Genomic DNA, 15,576 nt, shown 5'->3' with positions numbered 1-15,576 from the left:
ATTAGGGGTGGAAGGTACTGGAAGCCAATAGTAACAGGTGGGAGAGAGAAAAAGATTTAAAAAAAAAAAAAAGGATAAAGTGCGTAGCTTGCTGGGCAGACTGGATGGGCCATTCGGTCTTCTTCTACCGTCATTTCTATGTTTCTAAGAGCCAACTTTCTCAGCAGACAGAATCTGGACACAGAAGAATGGGAATTGTCAATCGAGGCATTCCAGTTCATAGTGGACCACTGGGCCTTCCATTTCTAGATCTCCTGGTGACATCTCAACGCGAAGCTTCCTCACTTCAGTCACAGGAGAGATAAAAAGTCCTTGAGCATCGATGCCCTTGTGCAGAAATGGCTGATGGGTAAGCTCCTATATGCCTTTCCCCCGTGGCCCATGTTGGGCAGAATGATTCGGAGGATCAAGTCACACAAGGTTAGTGCTTCTGGTGGCATCAGATTGGCCCATGAGGCCATGGTATGCAGATTTGCAAAGGCTTCTGGTGGACCCTGCTATCCGATTACCGATTCACAGGAATCTCCTATGACAGGGACCTGTTATTCACGAAGATCCAACTCTATTTTACAGAATGGCCCTTGAGAGGGCTTGGATGCTGAAGCATGCATATTCCACTGCGGTGATTGTTATCTTGCTATGAGCGAGAAAGTTCTCCACTTAGCCTCTGTGCGGATTTGGCAAGTGTTTAAGGCTTGGTGTGAGGATAGAGAGGTTCTCCCTCATTCGGTTAAGATCCCGCTCATTTTGGAATTTTTACGGGATGAATTGAGTAAGGGGTTGGCCCTTAATTCATTGAAGGTACAGGTGGCAGCTCTTGCCTGTTTCAGAGGTCAGGTGAATGGTGGGCCCTTGTCAACTCTCCCAGATGTGGCCCGTTTCTTAAAAGGAGTGAAGCATCTTCGTCCTGCACTGCGGTTGCCAGTGCCCTTGTGGAGTCTTAATCTGGTTTTGTATTTTCTGGCGGGTCCCACTTTTCAACCGCTGCATAGACTTTCCTTGAGGTTACTTGCCTTGAAAACAGTGTTTCTTGTGGTAATTTGTTCTACGTGTAGTCTCTCTAAACTGCAGACATTGTCTTGCCGGGAACTGTTTCTGCGAGTGACTCCAGGGGCAATATAGTTGAATACATGACATGATGTTACTAAACGAATGTCGGTATATAAAGAACCTCAAATAAATAAAATAAATAAATATAAATACTGTTCCATCCTTTTTGCCAGAGGTGGTCTTGGATTTTCACTTGAATCAATCAATTTCCCTGCCGACTCTGGACGGAGAGAGATGTAGATGAATATTGCCTGTTTACGGCCCTTGGATGTCAAGAGGTATTTAGAGGTTTCTGAACCTCCCAGTAAGACAGACTGGCTGTTTTATACTCCATGGTAGGAGTAAACCAGATTAGCCGAGTCGCAGCCTACAATAGCCCGCTGGATTAAGGAGGTAGTCACGGCCACAGATGTGGATGCTGAACAGCTGTTGCCTATTCAGGTTAGGGCTCATTCCACTAGGGCTCAGGCAGTGCCATGGGTAGAAGTTAGATTGTTGTCTCCTGGCAAGATTTGCCAAGCTGTGACTTGGTCCTCCTTACATACCTTTTCCAGGCATTACCACCTGGATGTGCAGGCCCAGGAGGAACACAGCCTTTGCATATGCGATATTGATCGGATCACGGGCAGCCTCCTATCCTATTCGGGAGCAGCTTTGGTACATCCCATTGGTTGTGGATCCACCTATCTGAAAGCTAAGAGAGGAGAAATTACTACTTACCTGATAATTTCCTTTTCTTTAATGAAGATAGGTGGATCCACCTTCCCGCCCTTGGCTGCCAGATGTGGTGGTTCTATTGTCCTCCTGCATGACCGCGTGTTACAGGAGTTACTGGTAAGTGTCAATCCAGTCCTACACTAATGTAATTGCACTCCTTTTCTGAGCTCAGTGGTTTCCTGTTGGTTGAGTACTGGTGTGGTGTATCAGGTTTTGTTAGTTTGTCCACAGTTGGCTTTTGCAGAGAATACTGGCGGGCAGATGTCAATGCAGGGTGTGTATATATATATATATATATATATATATATATATATATATATATATATATATATATACTGTGACGTCAGCTTTGCTCCATCTCCATCTGCTAGTAGAGGTGCATAACCCATGGTCGTAGATCCACCTGTCCTCCTTAAAGAAAAGGAAATTACCAGGTAAGTAGTAATTTCTCCTAATTCGGTTCATGCTTCTAGCATTCACATACAGACATTTTAAAAGTATGTTTTATATTTGTTTTCATTTGTCTTTGTATTCACAACCTGCTTGTTAGCAAATGATACAGGCAGCTTAGAGTCCTTCACCTGTGGGTGCTCTTTGTCTCCGTCTATCTGGGCTACTTCAGCCTGAACGTCTCCATCTCCTCTGGTCTGTAAGTATCTTTGGTAGACACGTCCCTCTTAACCATGCACTTCTGAGCCACTGTCTCTCTTCCCCATGGTCTGTCTCTGTTTTATGTTTAAATCTGTTTTTTAATTTTATGATTATGCAGAGTACACATTACAAAATAAGAACTCAGCTTGGTGTCTCTTGCTCTGAGCACACCAAGCACAAGCTGAAAGAGAACAAATCCAGCAGGCACCAGCAGCCTGGTTCCACTCTGGTTAAGGTGGAGCCCATCCCTTTGGCATAGGCTCCCCCTCCCCAGAATGTTCCCCAATTCCTAACAAATCTGAAACCCTCTTCCTTGCCACCATGGTCTCATCCAAGCACTGCCTGCCTCTGGTGCCCTGCTCATGGAACAGGGAGCATTTCTGAGAATGCAGCTCTGGAGGTCTGGATTTCAGTTTCCTACCTAAGAGCCTAAATGTAGCCTTCAGAACCTCCCCTCTGTACCTTCCTATCTCATTGTAACCCACATGTACCACGACAGCCGGCTCCTCCCCAGCACTCTCTAAAATCTTATCTAGGTGATGCGTGAGGTCCGCTATCCTCACACCCGGCAGCAACTCGGCTTTCTGCATTCCTAATGACCGAATCCTCAGTCTTCCCTCACTGAGAGAGGATAAGGCATCACCTGGAGGGCAGGGCCTAGCTACAGAATCCCTTCCTGCCACACCAAGGTGATGCTCTCCTGCAAAGCAGCACGGGCTGCATGACTGGAGTTGGGGCCGCTCTACCATGTCCCTGAAGGTCTCCTCTACCTGCCTCAGCTCCTGCAGGTCTTCCACTCTGCCCCCCAGAGATTGGACTCGTTCTCTCAGAGCCAGGAGCTCTTTGCACTAGGGGCACACATACAACCTCCCACCGACAGCTAGCTAGTCCTAGCTCCCAACTCGCTGCTGGACTTCTGTTGCATCTTATTTTTATCGAGTTTCTAAAGTTTTAAAAGCTGATTAAGGAGTAGGGATGTCTCTCGATTTAAGGGATTGTAAATTGGACTAGGGCATTTTTCAATTATTTGGTGTCTCTTAAATCGATAACCAGGTGACTTTATTCTTGTTGTTGGACCTTCGCAACATAAAACATAATTAGTCGATTACTAACGTCAGGGTTAATTGTATGCTATTTTACATCACTAATTGTCTCTTATAAAGATGTTCCTTCTAACTAGGGGAGGGGAGGGGTTCTTATGGCCTGGATTGGCCACTGTTGGAAACAGGATGCTGGGCTTGATGGACCCTTGGTCTGACCCAGTATGGCCTGTCCTTATGTTCTTAGGGGTAATATGGTTGATGTGCCCAAAGTTCAAGTGTCATTTTATAATCCAAAATAGTACATTTTGAAACCTGTACCTGGAAAAGGCTCGTTCTTGTTAAATCTTTCATCAGCATGTAGGCTTTGTGTTTTTCCTGTGTTAGATGGCTCTGGAAGGGGTACATCATGTCCAGAATGTGTGTTCACTCACTGTCAGGGTGAATTGCCTCATCAGTCCATAATCTATTTTAATTTGTCTGTTTTGAAATAGATTGAAAATAACTGATGTTGACCTTTACCATTTGGTACACAATTCATTAACATGCATAGAGCTAAATGATTCCTTAATGTGTTAATTGTGATTCAGTGTAAAGGTTAAATATCAAGAGGTTATTCTAAGGCTTGATGGAGTTAAGTCTGGTGCACAAGCAGTACACATCCAGAAGGCACCTAACTGTGTCATACGTCGTCATCTCATCCAACACAGGAAAATGATTGAGTTAGCAATGTCATCGTCGAGGCTGTAGCTCTTGTTGTTTTAACCTTGATGGTGTTGGCACTACCCGTACTTTGAGCTGAGTGCCTGGACAGTGCAAGAGCTGACGCCTTAGCGCTTAGTGTCTGCGCACGTTTCACATTGCTTTTAGTTCAACCCGTTTTCTGTGTGCTCGGTGTGGCCGGATATCTGCTTGTGTACGTTCCACGTGAAACGACAAGAGGACGCCTCCAGCGTGCGGTCAAGTGGTGGTGCTGGAGATTGTGGATAACGAATTTTGCATGTGGAGTCTGCTTTATTTTTCATCTGCTCAGTGGCTACCTGAATCCTTACCTTTTGCTTACCATGTTAAATTCTGTTCTTCTTTTTGTTTTGTGTTGCCAGATGGTTCTTCGACCTGTGCAAATTCCAGAGGATACAGATAGTGACTGTGCCAGGCCGGTGCTGCACCGTTCATTTCTTACTTGGAGGCGTTCCGACCACGAGCAGACGTTGTCTGGGGTCTTACTCATGCTCTGAAAAGACTAGTTGCAAACTACCTGGGGAAGCTTGGACACCAGCCTTTGGTAATGAGAGATGTTTGTTAAAAAGACGTCAACAAGAAAAAAAACAAATCCCTTTGCTCGCTGCTAGGCTCGGACTGATATTTGAAAGGCAAAAGACTTTTTGAATCTGTCTTTCTGAAAAATTCAGGGGGAGCAAGGGGATTCACTGTTGCTAAGGGGAATGCATCTTCAATATATATATTTTTTAACATTTGCTAGATTGAACTCCAACCATCAAAACCTCCATAAATCATCACCTGCTTCCAAAAGTGGACTGCTTCAGCCCATTCTTGTGTTTGTGCTTGTGTTTATCAGCGCTCCGTCTGACGGGAGAGAACGCTTTATAAAGCTTCTCTGCTAGAATAGGAGGACAGAAAAATTAGGAGCTGCTACCAGTGGGGCATTATTATGTATTTGGTTTGCAGCATCTGTAAAGCTGTCAGCTTGAAGAACTGGTCCCATATAGAAAGATTCAGCTTCTTACGATATTAAGAATAAAATATTTACAATTGACTGGAAGTATCAGAATCCTGCTATAAAACATTGAGAGGCTAACTCTGCAGAGTGCAGGGGACAGAGTTGGGAGCCCCTGTAGGGGGTGCAGTGTGAGAGCAGCTCTGGGAGGTGAGGGGATAGAGTTGGAAGCCCTGTAGGGTGCAGTGTGAGAGCAGCTCTGGGAGGTGAGGGGATAGAGTTGGAAGCCCTGTAGGGTGCAGTGTGAGAGCAGCTCTGGGAGGTGAGGGGATAGAGTTGGAAGCCCTGTAGGGTGCAGTGTGAGAGCAGCTCTGGGAGGTGAGGGGATAGAGTTGGAAGCCCTGTAGGGTGCAGTGTGAGAGCAGCTCTGGGAGGTGAGGGGATAGAGTTGGAAGCCCTGTAGGGTGCAGTGTGAGAGCAGCTGTGGGAGGTGAGGGGATAGAGTTGGAAGCCCTGTAGGGTGCAGTGTGAGAGCAGCTCTGGGAGGTGAGGGGATAGAGTTGGAAGCCCTGTAGGGTACACTGAGAGCAGGTCTGGGAGGTGAGGATAGAGTTGGGAGTCCCTGTAGGATACAGTGTGAGAGCAGCTCTGGAAGGTAAAAGGATGGAGTTGGGAGCCCCTGTACGGTACAGTGAGCAGCTCTGGGAGGTGAAGGGATGGAGTTGGGAGCCCCTGTAGAGTACAGTGTGAGAGGAGCTCTGGAAGGTAAGAGGATGGAGTTGGGAGCCCCTGTAAGGTACAGTGAGAGTAGCTCTTGGAGGTGAGGATGGAGTTCGGAGCCCCTGTAGGGTACAGTGTGAGAGGAGCTCTGGAAGGTAAGGGGATGGAGTTGGGAGCCCCTGTAGGGTACAGTGAGAGTAGCTCTTGGAGGTGAGGATGGAGTTGGGAGCCCCTGTAGGGTACAGTGTGAGCAGCTCTGGGAGGTGAGGGGATGGAGTTGGGAGCCCCTGTAGGGTACAGTGTGAGCAGCTCTGGGAGGTGAGGGGATGGAGTTGGGAGCCCCTGTAGGGTACAGTGTGAGAGCAGCTCTGGGAGGTGAAGGGATGGAGTTGGGAGCCCCTGTAGGGTACAGTGTGAGCAGCTCTGGGAGGTGAGGGGATGGAGTTGGGAGCCCCTGTAGGGTACAGTGTGAGAGCAGCTCTTGGAGGTGAGGATGGAGTTGGGAGCCCCTGTAGGGTACAGTGTGAGAGCATGTCTGGGAGGTGAGGGGATGGAGTTGGGAGCCCCTGTAGGGTACAGTGTGAGAGCAGCTCTTGGAGGTGAGGATGGAGTTGGGAGCCCCTGTAGGGTACAGTGTGAGAGCATGTCTGGGAGGTGAGGGGATGGAGTTGGGAGCCCCTGTAGGGTACAGTGTGAGAGCAGCTCTTGGAGGTGAGGATGGAGTTGGGAGCCCCTGTAGGGTACAGTGTGAGAGCATGTCTGGGAGGTGAGAGGATGGAGTTGGGAGCCCCTGTAGGGTACAGTGTGAGAACAGGTCTGGGAGGTGAGAGGATGGAGTTGGGAGCCCCTGTAGGGTACAGTGTGAGAACAGGTCTGGGAGGTGAGAGGATGGAGTTGGGAGCCCCTGTAGGGTACAGTGTGAGAACAGGTCTGGGAGGTGAGAGGATGGAGTTGGGAGCCCCTGTAGGGTACAGTGTGAGAACAGGTCTGGGAGGTGAGAGGATGGAGTTGGGAGCCCCTGTAGGGTACAGTGTGAGCAGCTCTGGGAGGTGAGGGGATGGAGTTGGGAGCCCCTGTAGGGTACAGTGTGAGAGCATGTCTGGGAGGTGAGAGGATGTAGTTGGGAGCCCCTGTAGGGTACAGTGTGAGAGCATGTCTGGGAGGTGAGAGGATGGAGTTGGGAGCCCCTGTAGGGTACAGTGTGAGAGCAGCTCTGGGAGGTGAGAGGATGTAGTTGGGAGCCCCTGTAGGGTACAGTGTGAGAGCAGCTCTGGGAGGTGAGAGGATGGAGTTGGGAGCCCCTGTAGGGTACAGTGTGAGAGCAGCTCTGGGAGGTGAGGATGGAGTTGGGAGCCCCTGTAGGGGTACAGTGTGAGAGCATGTCTGGGAGGTGAGAGGATGGAGTTGGGAGCCCCTGTAGGGTACAGTGTGAGAGCAGCTCTGGGAGGTGAGGATGGAGTTGGGAGCCCCTGTAGGGTACAGTGTGAGCAGCTCTGGGAGGTGAGAGGATGGAGTTGGGAGCCCCTGTAGGGTACAGTGTGAGAGCAGCTCTGGGAGGTGAGGATGGAGTTGGGAGCCCCTGTAGGGGTACAGTGTGAGAGCATGTCTGGGAGGTGAGAGGATGGAGTTGGGAGCCCCTGTAGGGTACAGTGTGAGAGCAGCTCTGGGAGGTGAGGATGGAGTTGGGAGCCCCTGTAGGGTACAGTGTGAGCAGCTCTGGGAGGTGAGAGGATGGAGTTGGGAGCCCCTGTAGGGTACAGTGTGAGAGCAGGTCTGGGAGGAGAGGATGGAGTTGGGAGCCCCTGTAGGGTACAGTGTGAGAGGATGGAGTTGGGAGCCCCTGTAGGGTACAGTGTGAGAACAGGTCTGGGAGGTGAGGATGGAGTTGGGAGCCCCTGTAGGGTACAGTGTGAGAGCATGTCTGGGAGGTGAGAGGATGGAGTTGGGAGCCCCTGTAGGGTACAGTGTGAGAGCATCTCTGGGAGGTGAGAGGATGGAGTTGGGAGCCCCTGTAGGGTACAGTGTGAGAGCAGCTCTGGGAGGTGAGGATGGAGTTGGGAGCCCCTGTAGGGGTACAGTGTGAGATCATGTCTGGGAGGTGAGAGGATGGAGTTGGGAGCCCCTGTAGGGTACAGTGTGAGAGCAGCTCTGGGAGGTGAGGATGGAGTTGGGAGCCCCTGTAGGGTACAGTGTGAGCAGCTCTGGGAGGTGAGGGGATGGAGTTGGGAGCCCCTGTAGGGTACAGTGTGAGAGCAGGTCTGGGAGGAGAGGATGGAGTTGGGAGCCCCTGTAGGGTACAGTGTGAGAACAGGTCTGGGAGGTGAGGATGGAGTTGGGAGCCCCTGTAGGGTACAGTGTGAGAGCATGTCTGGGAGGTGAGAGGATGGAGTTGGGAGCCCCTGTAGGGTACAGTGTGAGAGCAGCTCTGGGAGGTGAGGATGGAGTTGGGAGCCCCTGTAGGGTACAGTGTGAGCAGCTCTGGGAGGTGAGGGGATGGAGTTGGGAGCCCCTGTAGGGTACAGTGTGAGAGCAGGTCTGGGAGGAGAGGATGGAGTTGGGAGCCCCTGTAGGGTACAGTGTGAGAGCATGTCTGGGAGGTGAGGGGATGTAGTTGGGAGCCCCTGTAGGGTACAGTGTGAGAACAGGTCTGGGAGGTGAGAGGATGGAGTTGGGAGCCCCTGTAGGGTACAGTGAGAGCAGCTCTGGGACAGTTGGGGATGGACTGGCTGAACTTTCCACCTGTAATGGTAGAGTGTAAAGGCAGCTTAGGGGTGCTGTGACTTCTGGCAGGGTGTAATTTGATCAGAAATAATTTCTAATCCTGGCCTTTTTAAGAGTGGTATTTTTTGATGCAGCTTTTTTAAAATCTAAAACCTCTTTTGTGTATCTGCTTAACCACTACCAATTGATGTGAGCAGCTGCTTAGCGTAGGGATTTTGGACCTTTGCATCCATTTCACTACAGCGTACATTTGCCGTGTGTAATTTTTGATTCTTCAAAGCAGAGCAGTATCCACCAGGCGAGAGCTCAAAGAACTGCGAGGATGCCTTAAAACGGTGGAATAAGATTTCATTGCAAAGCGTGAGGCCGATCTCGTGCAGCACGGAAATAAGTCTCGCAGACTGTGAAACGAAGAAACTTCCCTGCATCCTATAAACCTAGGGACCCAGAGACCACCTCTCACCCTTTTCCTATCAACAAGAAGAACCCCTATCTGTTGAGAGCAAGTTTGATGAATGTGATTTTACTATCACGGAATATTTTGGGACCTTACTTTTTTTTGCTGTTTGTGCTTTCCTGTGTTCCCTGGTGGCATCCGTTTCGAAACCTTTGCATCCTTTTAGAAGTGTATATCACTAGTGGCACTCGGGTTGTTGCGGTTTTGTTTCTCTTCCACTGGCAATAAAATTTTAAAGCCACCAAGCACCGAGGGGCCCAGTATTCAGCGGCTGTGTGGCTGCACAGGTTAGTCTGATAATATCTTATCATAGATAAGCTTCAGCCAAGCTGCAGTTCCTCTGTTTCTCGGGCTAACTAAGGTGGGTAACGCTATCAGCACTTCTCCGGCTAAGTTAACTGGACAACAGTCTTCATCCTATCCTTCCCTTTTTAGCTGGATAAAAATGTAATCGGCAAAGCAGCAGCCGCTGACTCTGCTCGGATGTTCAAATGGCGCCACTTAGCCAGCTTAAATCTGAACCTAACCAGCTAAGTGGCACTGAAGAGCGGAGCCATAATGTTCAAGTGACAGAGCACCGGCCTTTGCAGAAATGTATTAATGGTTTTTAGTGTTAGCCTGAAGCAGGATTAGGATTCTGCATTTCCTCAGGATGTTATCTTGTGCACGTAGAGCTGTAGGGTGCAGAGAAAAGGCTGACGGTGCGTAGAGCAATGATACGAAAATATCATCTCCATAGGTATGCTACAGAGAGGTCACATAGGCAGCCCAGAGTTGAGGAGAACATTGTTTTTAAATGTTGTATTCATATTTGTATCCTAGAAATCTCAGAGCCAAAGATCGCTCTTCATTAGTAACAGAAAAAAAGCAGCAGCACAAGAAGGAATCATTGGGGGGTTTCCACTATTTTCAGGTGTGTAGTACATGATGCATGCTGAGCCATAGATGTGTGTGTGTGTGTGTGTGTGTGTGTGTGTGTGTGTATATATCTATATATATATCTGTGTGTACTCAGATTATCTATATGGGCTTGGTAGCCAGCATTTGAAAACCTTGATTTGAGCCGCCAGTAAATTTACCATGTACTTGGGCTCTGACCGACAGCCCGCAAATGCGCAGTAGAGAGCACGGCGGTCAGAGGGGAGCAACATGGCGCTGGGAGGAAATGGAGCAGCCTTGGAAGCGGCGGGGAGAAGCAGCGGCGGCGGCACAGAGATGGGAGGTCTCCGGGGTCTCTCTCTCGCGCCTCACCACCGAGCGTCGGGCGGGCCAGCAACGAGCCCGGTGGTGAGGCACGAGAGAGAGACCCCGGAGACCTCCCATCTCCGTGTCTGTGCCGTCCAGCGCCCGCACTTAACGGGACCCTGGGGTGGCGGGCGAGCGGCCGATGTCTTGCACCAACAATGAGGGACCTGAGCTGCTGCCGCCATTGGTGCGAAAACATCGGGAGAGGGAAGGGGTTCTGGATGAGGTGAGAGAGGAAGGAAAGGGGATGGAAGGAAAAGGGAAGAGGATATGAGTGATGTTCTGGAGAACATAAAAAGAGAGCGTGGAGGAGGGCTGAGGGAGAGGGAAGGGGTTGTGGATGAGGTGAGAGGGGAAGGGAAGGGGAGATGAAAGGGGATGGCAGGAAAAGGGAAGAGGATAGTATGGGGGGGGAGGAGGGAGTTGGGACGGGAGGACGGGGAGAGCTCTGACCGACGTCCCCTCTCAGTCACATAGCGTAGTGACTGAGAGGGGATGGGAGGGAATGTGAGTGAGGGATGGGATTGGGAGAGGGTGAGGAGTGACAGGGGATGGGAGGGAATTTGAGTGAGGGATGGGATTGGGAGAGGGTGGGGAGTGACTGAGAGGGGATGGGAGGGAATGTGAGTGAGGGATGGGATTGGGAGAGGGTGGGGAGTGACTGAGGAGTGGAGGGAATGGCAGTGAGAATGGTGAGAGTGAGGGAAGGGGGTTTCAGTGAGAGGGGGGGGGGAGGCAGTGGGAGAAAGAGGGTGAATAAGATTGAGGGAAGGGATTTTGAGTGGGGGCAGGGGAGGGAAGGGGGGTGAGTGACCGAGATGAATGGGAGAGGGGAAGGGGGGGAGTGAGGGAGGAGAAATGTAGAAGAGTGCCATTTCTGAAAACCGAACTGAAAAAACGTTTTAATGTAGCCCGTTGTTCCGGGCTTAACGGCTTGTATGATATAAATAGAGAATAATGCAACGGGATGTATAAAGCGGATTTGGTTTTGGCCCGGTACCTTCAGCACCTGGGAAGGCATCCGAATCCTTTCATGTGCAGCCTTCCATTTATAAAATGTTTGTGAAATGATCTATTAAGTTTTAAGGAGAACTTGCGTGTGTAGGAGCTAGAAAGTATCATCCATATGCTATGGATTCAGGCTGTATTTATTAATATTTTATATTATTTTTAAGTTAGTGCACACAAAAATGTAAATACAGAAAATGCAAGTGCAGTTAGTTTTGTGAACAGTTTGGACAATTTTATTTAAAAAAAACGGTATATACATATTTTTAAATAAATAAAATAAATAGTTCACACTAGGTTGTTAATTTTAATATTGCATATATTGAAAAAAAAAGTTTTGAGTATTGAACGTATTTCCAACAGTGAAGCCCAAAGCAAAAGATACAAAGAATAATGTACAATAGCAGTAACATCTCAAAAAAAATCAATAAAATATATCAGAAATGAGACTTTTAAATTCTAATATGACCATAACACAAACCTAAAAAGAACTGTATTAAAAGCATAAAACAAACAATCCCAGAGTATAACACCACAAAAAATTCATAACACGAAAAGGGGAAAAATAGCAGCGTCAATAAATGGAATCTAAGAATATAAATACTGAGGCTTAGCCTTCAAGGTAAAAACACTAGAGTACAAAACAGCTGCTTAAAGAGCCACGTTTTCCTACCTCTTCTAAACACTTAGAAGTCTGTGCAGGCTAACCTCCGTCATTAAATCATTCCATAGCTTTGAAAAGGCCTTCCTGACACACAGTGTATCGTTCGACTTTGTGGTCCCCATAATTCTTATCACTTTAAAAACTAAAACTAGAGTTTTCAATTGCGTTCAGTAGCAATAATAATAATAATAATAATGTGCTCTCTTACTAGTGCTGGAAACTACATGGCCTGCCCCATTCTCAGTTAGCTTTTGGTCAGGCCCATATGCAGAGCATTGTAATAATCCATGCCTGATAGAGCCAAGGCATTAACCATCATCTTTAAATTAGAGGAGACTGAGAAAAGGACACACTTCCATAAAAGCAATGCACGAAACCGGTCAGGCCTGCCCCCAACTCAAAAACCTAAATTACAACCTTAAGTTTTAAAAGAAATAAAAGTCCTATCAAAGCTAACTTTTAATGTCTTCAGTAATAGCGCTGTCTGCTTACCCACACAGCCTCCAGTTTGGTAGGGTTTAAATTGGGCATTGGTTTTTATCCAATGTATGACCTACCCTATATACAATTGTAAGCAGCTTACAAAATAAATCTACACAAGAAAATATAAAACGAGTCTTAAAACAACAAAAAAAACACTGCAACTATAAATACTAAGCCAAATTGCATGGATCCTTAAATGACTCTGACAGTCACTCCTCCAGTAACTCTAACAATGCAAATACTGAGCCATCGTGCGCTAATTAAACTCCCAGGCTTCATACAGTAACTAGAACACATCATCTTACAATAAAATTGCTCTTCTACTGTTTACTCTGGCATCATAAATCCTTGGTTCTGTATTTTCTTAAATAACATGTCAGCAATAGTTGAGCAGCCAATGATCATAATATACAGCTGGGTTTCAGCGTACATCTGATAATGTACATCCAAAGATGTCAGAAGGGGAGTCAGTGATGCTCCTGCACTGGTGTCTAACGGGATTCATTGAAAGAAATGTAACAGGTAAGGTCATTTCTCTGCCTCCGCATGTATATATTATTCACAGGTTAATGCAAAGGCTGTCCTTGTACCTAATATCCCAAATTTAATGTTTCAGGGCTGTGCTAAAAGGCTGCCCTAGCTCTTCTCTTGGCTCTTGCTACATTCGTTGAACATACTGAAACCAAAGATGGCTTGGTTTGGACACGGCGGAGAAACTTTGTAATGCCCTGCCAGCACAGGACGGCGAGGGTCTTACTGCTGGCAAGGTTGTTTGTTCTGCCTTCTGTTTAAAGCTTGCTGAAGTTGCTCACATTAGAGCTGTTATCTGACTGACCAGCCAAATAGGACACCAAGAAGGTTGGTGATCAGCTGCATTGCAGCCTTCGTCCACAGGCATCTCGTACGGTAGCCACTGGCCACATTGGCGCTGCAAAGCTGCAGCAGGGCTACAGTGGGAGCTATTCTAATATTAAAAATGGAGAAAATGTGATGGTAGATATAGTTGCACTGGAGAAGGTACAGAGAAGGGTGACCAAAATGATAAAGTGTATGGAATGGCTCCCCTAGGAGGAAAGGCTAAAGAAGTTAGGGTTGTTCAGCTTGGAGCAGAGAGGCGACTGAGGGGGGAGATATAATAGATGGCTACAAAATCATGAAAGGACTTGAACAGATAAATGTAAATCAGTTATTTACTTGCTCAGACAATAAAAGAACTAGGGGGCACTCCATGAAGTTAGCAAGTAGCTCATTTAAAACAAAACTGAGAAAATTCTTTTTCACTCAGTGCATAGTTCTGGAATTCATTGCCAGAGGCTATGGTTTCAGTAACTAGTTTAACTGGGTTTAAAAAAGCTTTGGATAAGTTCCTAGAGGAGAAGACCATTAACTACTATTAATCAATAAGCAATAGTCATTTGGGATCTCTTTAATGTTTGGGTACTCGCTGGGTACTTGCAGCCTGAATTGGCCACTGTTGGAAACAGGATGCTTGGCTTGATGGACCCTTGGTCTGACCCAGTATGGCAACTTCTTATGTAGAAAAAGACCACCTCTCCCGTTGGCCCATCCGCCCCCTCTGCTCAGTTCTCCACTCCCTTCTTCTCCCTCAGTGATCCTCGGCCTGTTCCCAGACTTTTCTTACACTTAGATACTGGCCTTGTCTGCACCACCTGCACTGCATCCACCACCCTTTTTGTAATGCACCCGAGGTGGATGTGAGATCATTTTTGTATTCATAGCTAAATCTTGTCCAACATCTGCCGTGTTCTTGATATTATCCAGGAAGGAAGGAGGTGAAGTATGCCACTGCTGTATCCTGTAATACGTGTTTATTCCTGACACAAAAGAATGGGAACAGTTTTTTAAAAAGTTTGCTTTACTACGGAAGCTCTGTTCTTGAAATATCGCTGAACCACAAAGATGTTTCCTATCAAAGGTGGGCTTTCTTCCTGTGGTCTCAGTCCCGGTGTTGGAGCTTCTCCTGCCACGGTCTCGTATTTTGCCTTTTCTCTCTGTGTTGCTCAGATCGAGCAGCCCTGCCCCAGCCTGACCTGATGCCATGATGGTGGCAGAGACTGGGCAGGGATGTTTTGAGCTGGGGGTTTAGCTCTGTCGTTCCTCCTTTCAGCGCATTCGGAACCGGCGCTGGGATTCTGGCACCGTGCACCTTCCTTCACGACTTCCCTTCCACCTCTGCTTGCCCTTTCTCTAGCCCTACCTGGTGTACGGGGCACTGTACAGACAGAGTCTGCTCCACGGAGCTTTCAATCCAGATGAAACACAAGACAGAGAGGGGGATTCTCCCTTGTTTTAATGGACCCTCCCACGGTGCCTAGCCTGGTCATTGCCGCGAGGATCCAGAGGCTCCTCCCGAAACCTTGCCTTCTAAATTCAGCCATCGGGTGTAGCCCGTAGCGAGGACCACGACTGCTGCCTCAGCAGCATCTCCAGTTCTGGCCGAGCCAGGGACCCTCCGCATGACTGCACCTGCCGTTGCCGCCAGGTTCTTCTACCCTTCTTAAGCTCAGCTTTAAACACATCTGCACATAAAAAAATAAATGAATTAAAAGTGGCTAGTGCTACTGCAGGACCAACCCAGTACCGGCGAGGCTTTCAAGAGAATAAGGCAGAGTACAAATATCGGGGGGAGGAGAGAGGTCAAAAAGGACTCATCATCATTTCAAAGTAAACTGGCTGAGAGGTCACCTTTTATTTTTAGGACAGGGTCACCATTCTTGAAAGCTTGTGGTAAAATTTGTGATTTTAGGATAAGCCCTGCAATTACAGGTGCAGTGGTAACAACACAAATAATAGTTGCAGACCCGTCCTCCTCTTTCCTCCCTGCACAGAGAGAGAGCAGCTCGTCCCGGAATGATCCCTCAGTGGTCAGAAAGGCACCCACCACGGGCATCCTTCATACGACTCAGCCCTGTAACCCGCTGCTTGGCTTTATCCTACTGCTTTTCAGAAATGGTTGTGACTGAAATAAATGTCAACCGAGTTAATAAATAAACTTTTCCCACCTGACCTCTGACCCCACTTTGTTCAATAAACCTAAGCGAGGTAATATTACACCTATCTACTCTTTTTAGAGGCAATGCTATTAGATAAAAATGTGCTGAAGGTGAATTGTAGGTGGCAG

The 15,576-nt window shown here is 47.9% G+C and overlaps 1 protein-coding gene across 5 annotated transcripts in view; it reads left to right on the top strand.

Annotated features, from left to right (window-relative positions):
* CACUL1 (CDK2 associated cullin domain 1) overlaps positions 1 to 15,576 on the top strand; it is a 200,716-nt gene that overhangs the window by 170,923 nt on the left and 14,217 nt on the right. For 3 of the 5 annotated variants that reach the window (XM_029610502.1, XM_029610501.1, XM_029610498.1), the window contains one exon: positions 4,562 to 5,235. The exons of the other annotated variants lie outside the window; for them this stretch is intronic. Coding sequence is in view for 2 of the 3 variants with exons in the window: in XM_029610501.1 (XP_029466361.1) it covers positions 4,562 to 4,602 (41 nt within the window). In the remaining variant the exon portion in view is untranslated. Of the gene's footprint in view, positions 1 to 4,561; positions 5,236 to 15,576 lie in introns of those variants that run through there. 5 annotated transcript variants of the gene reach the window in all.

This window comes from Rhinatrema bivittatum, chromosome 7 (assembly GCF_901001135.1).
Source record: "Rhinatrema bivittatum chromosome 7, aRhiBiv1.1, whole genome shotgun sequence".
Lineage (NCBI taxonomy): Eukaryota > Metazoa > Chordata > Amphibia > Gymnophiona > Rhinatrematidae > Rhinatrema > Rhinatrema bivittatum.
The sequence above is the reverse complement of the archived record's forward strand: the minus strand, read 5'-3'. Positions and strand labels throughout refer to the sequence as shown.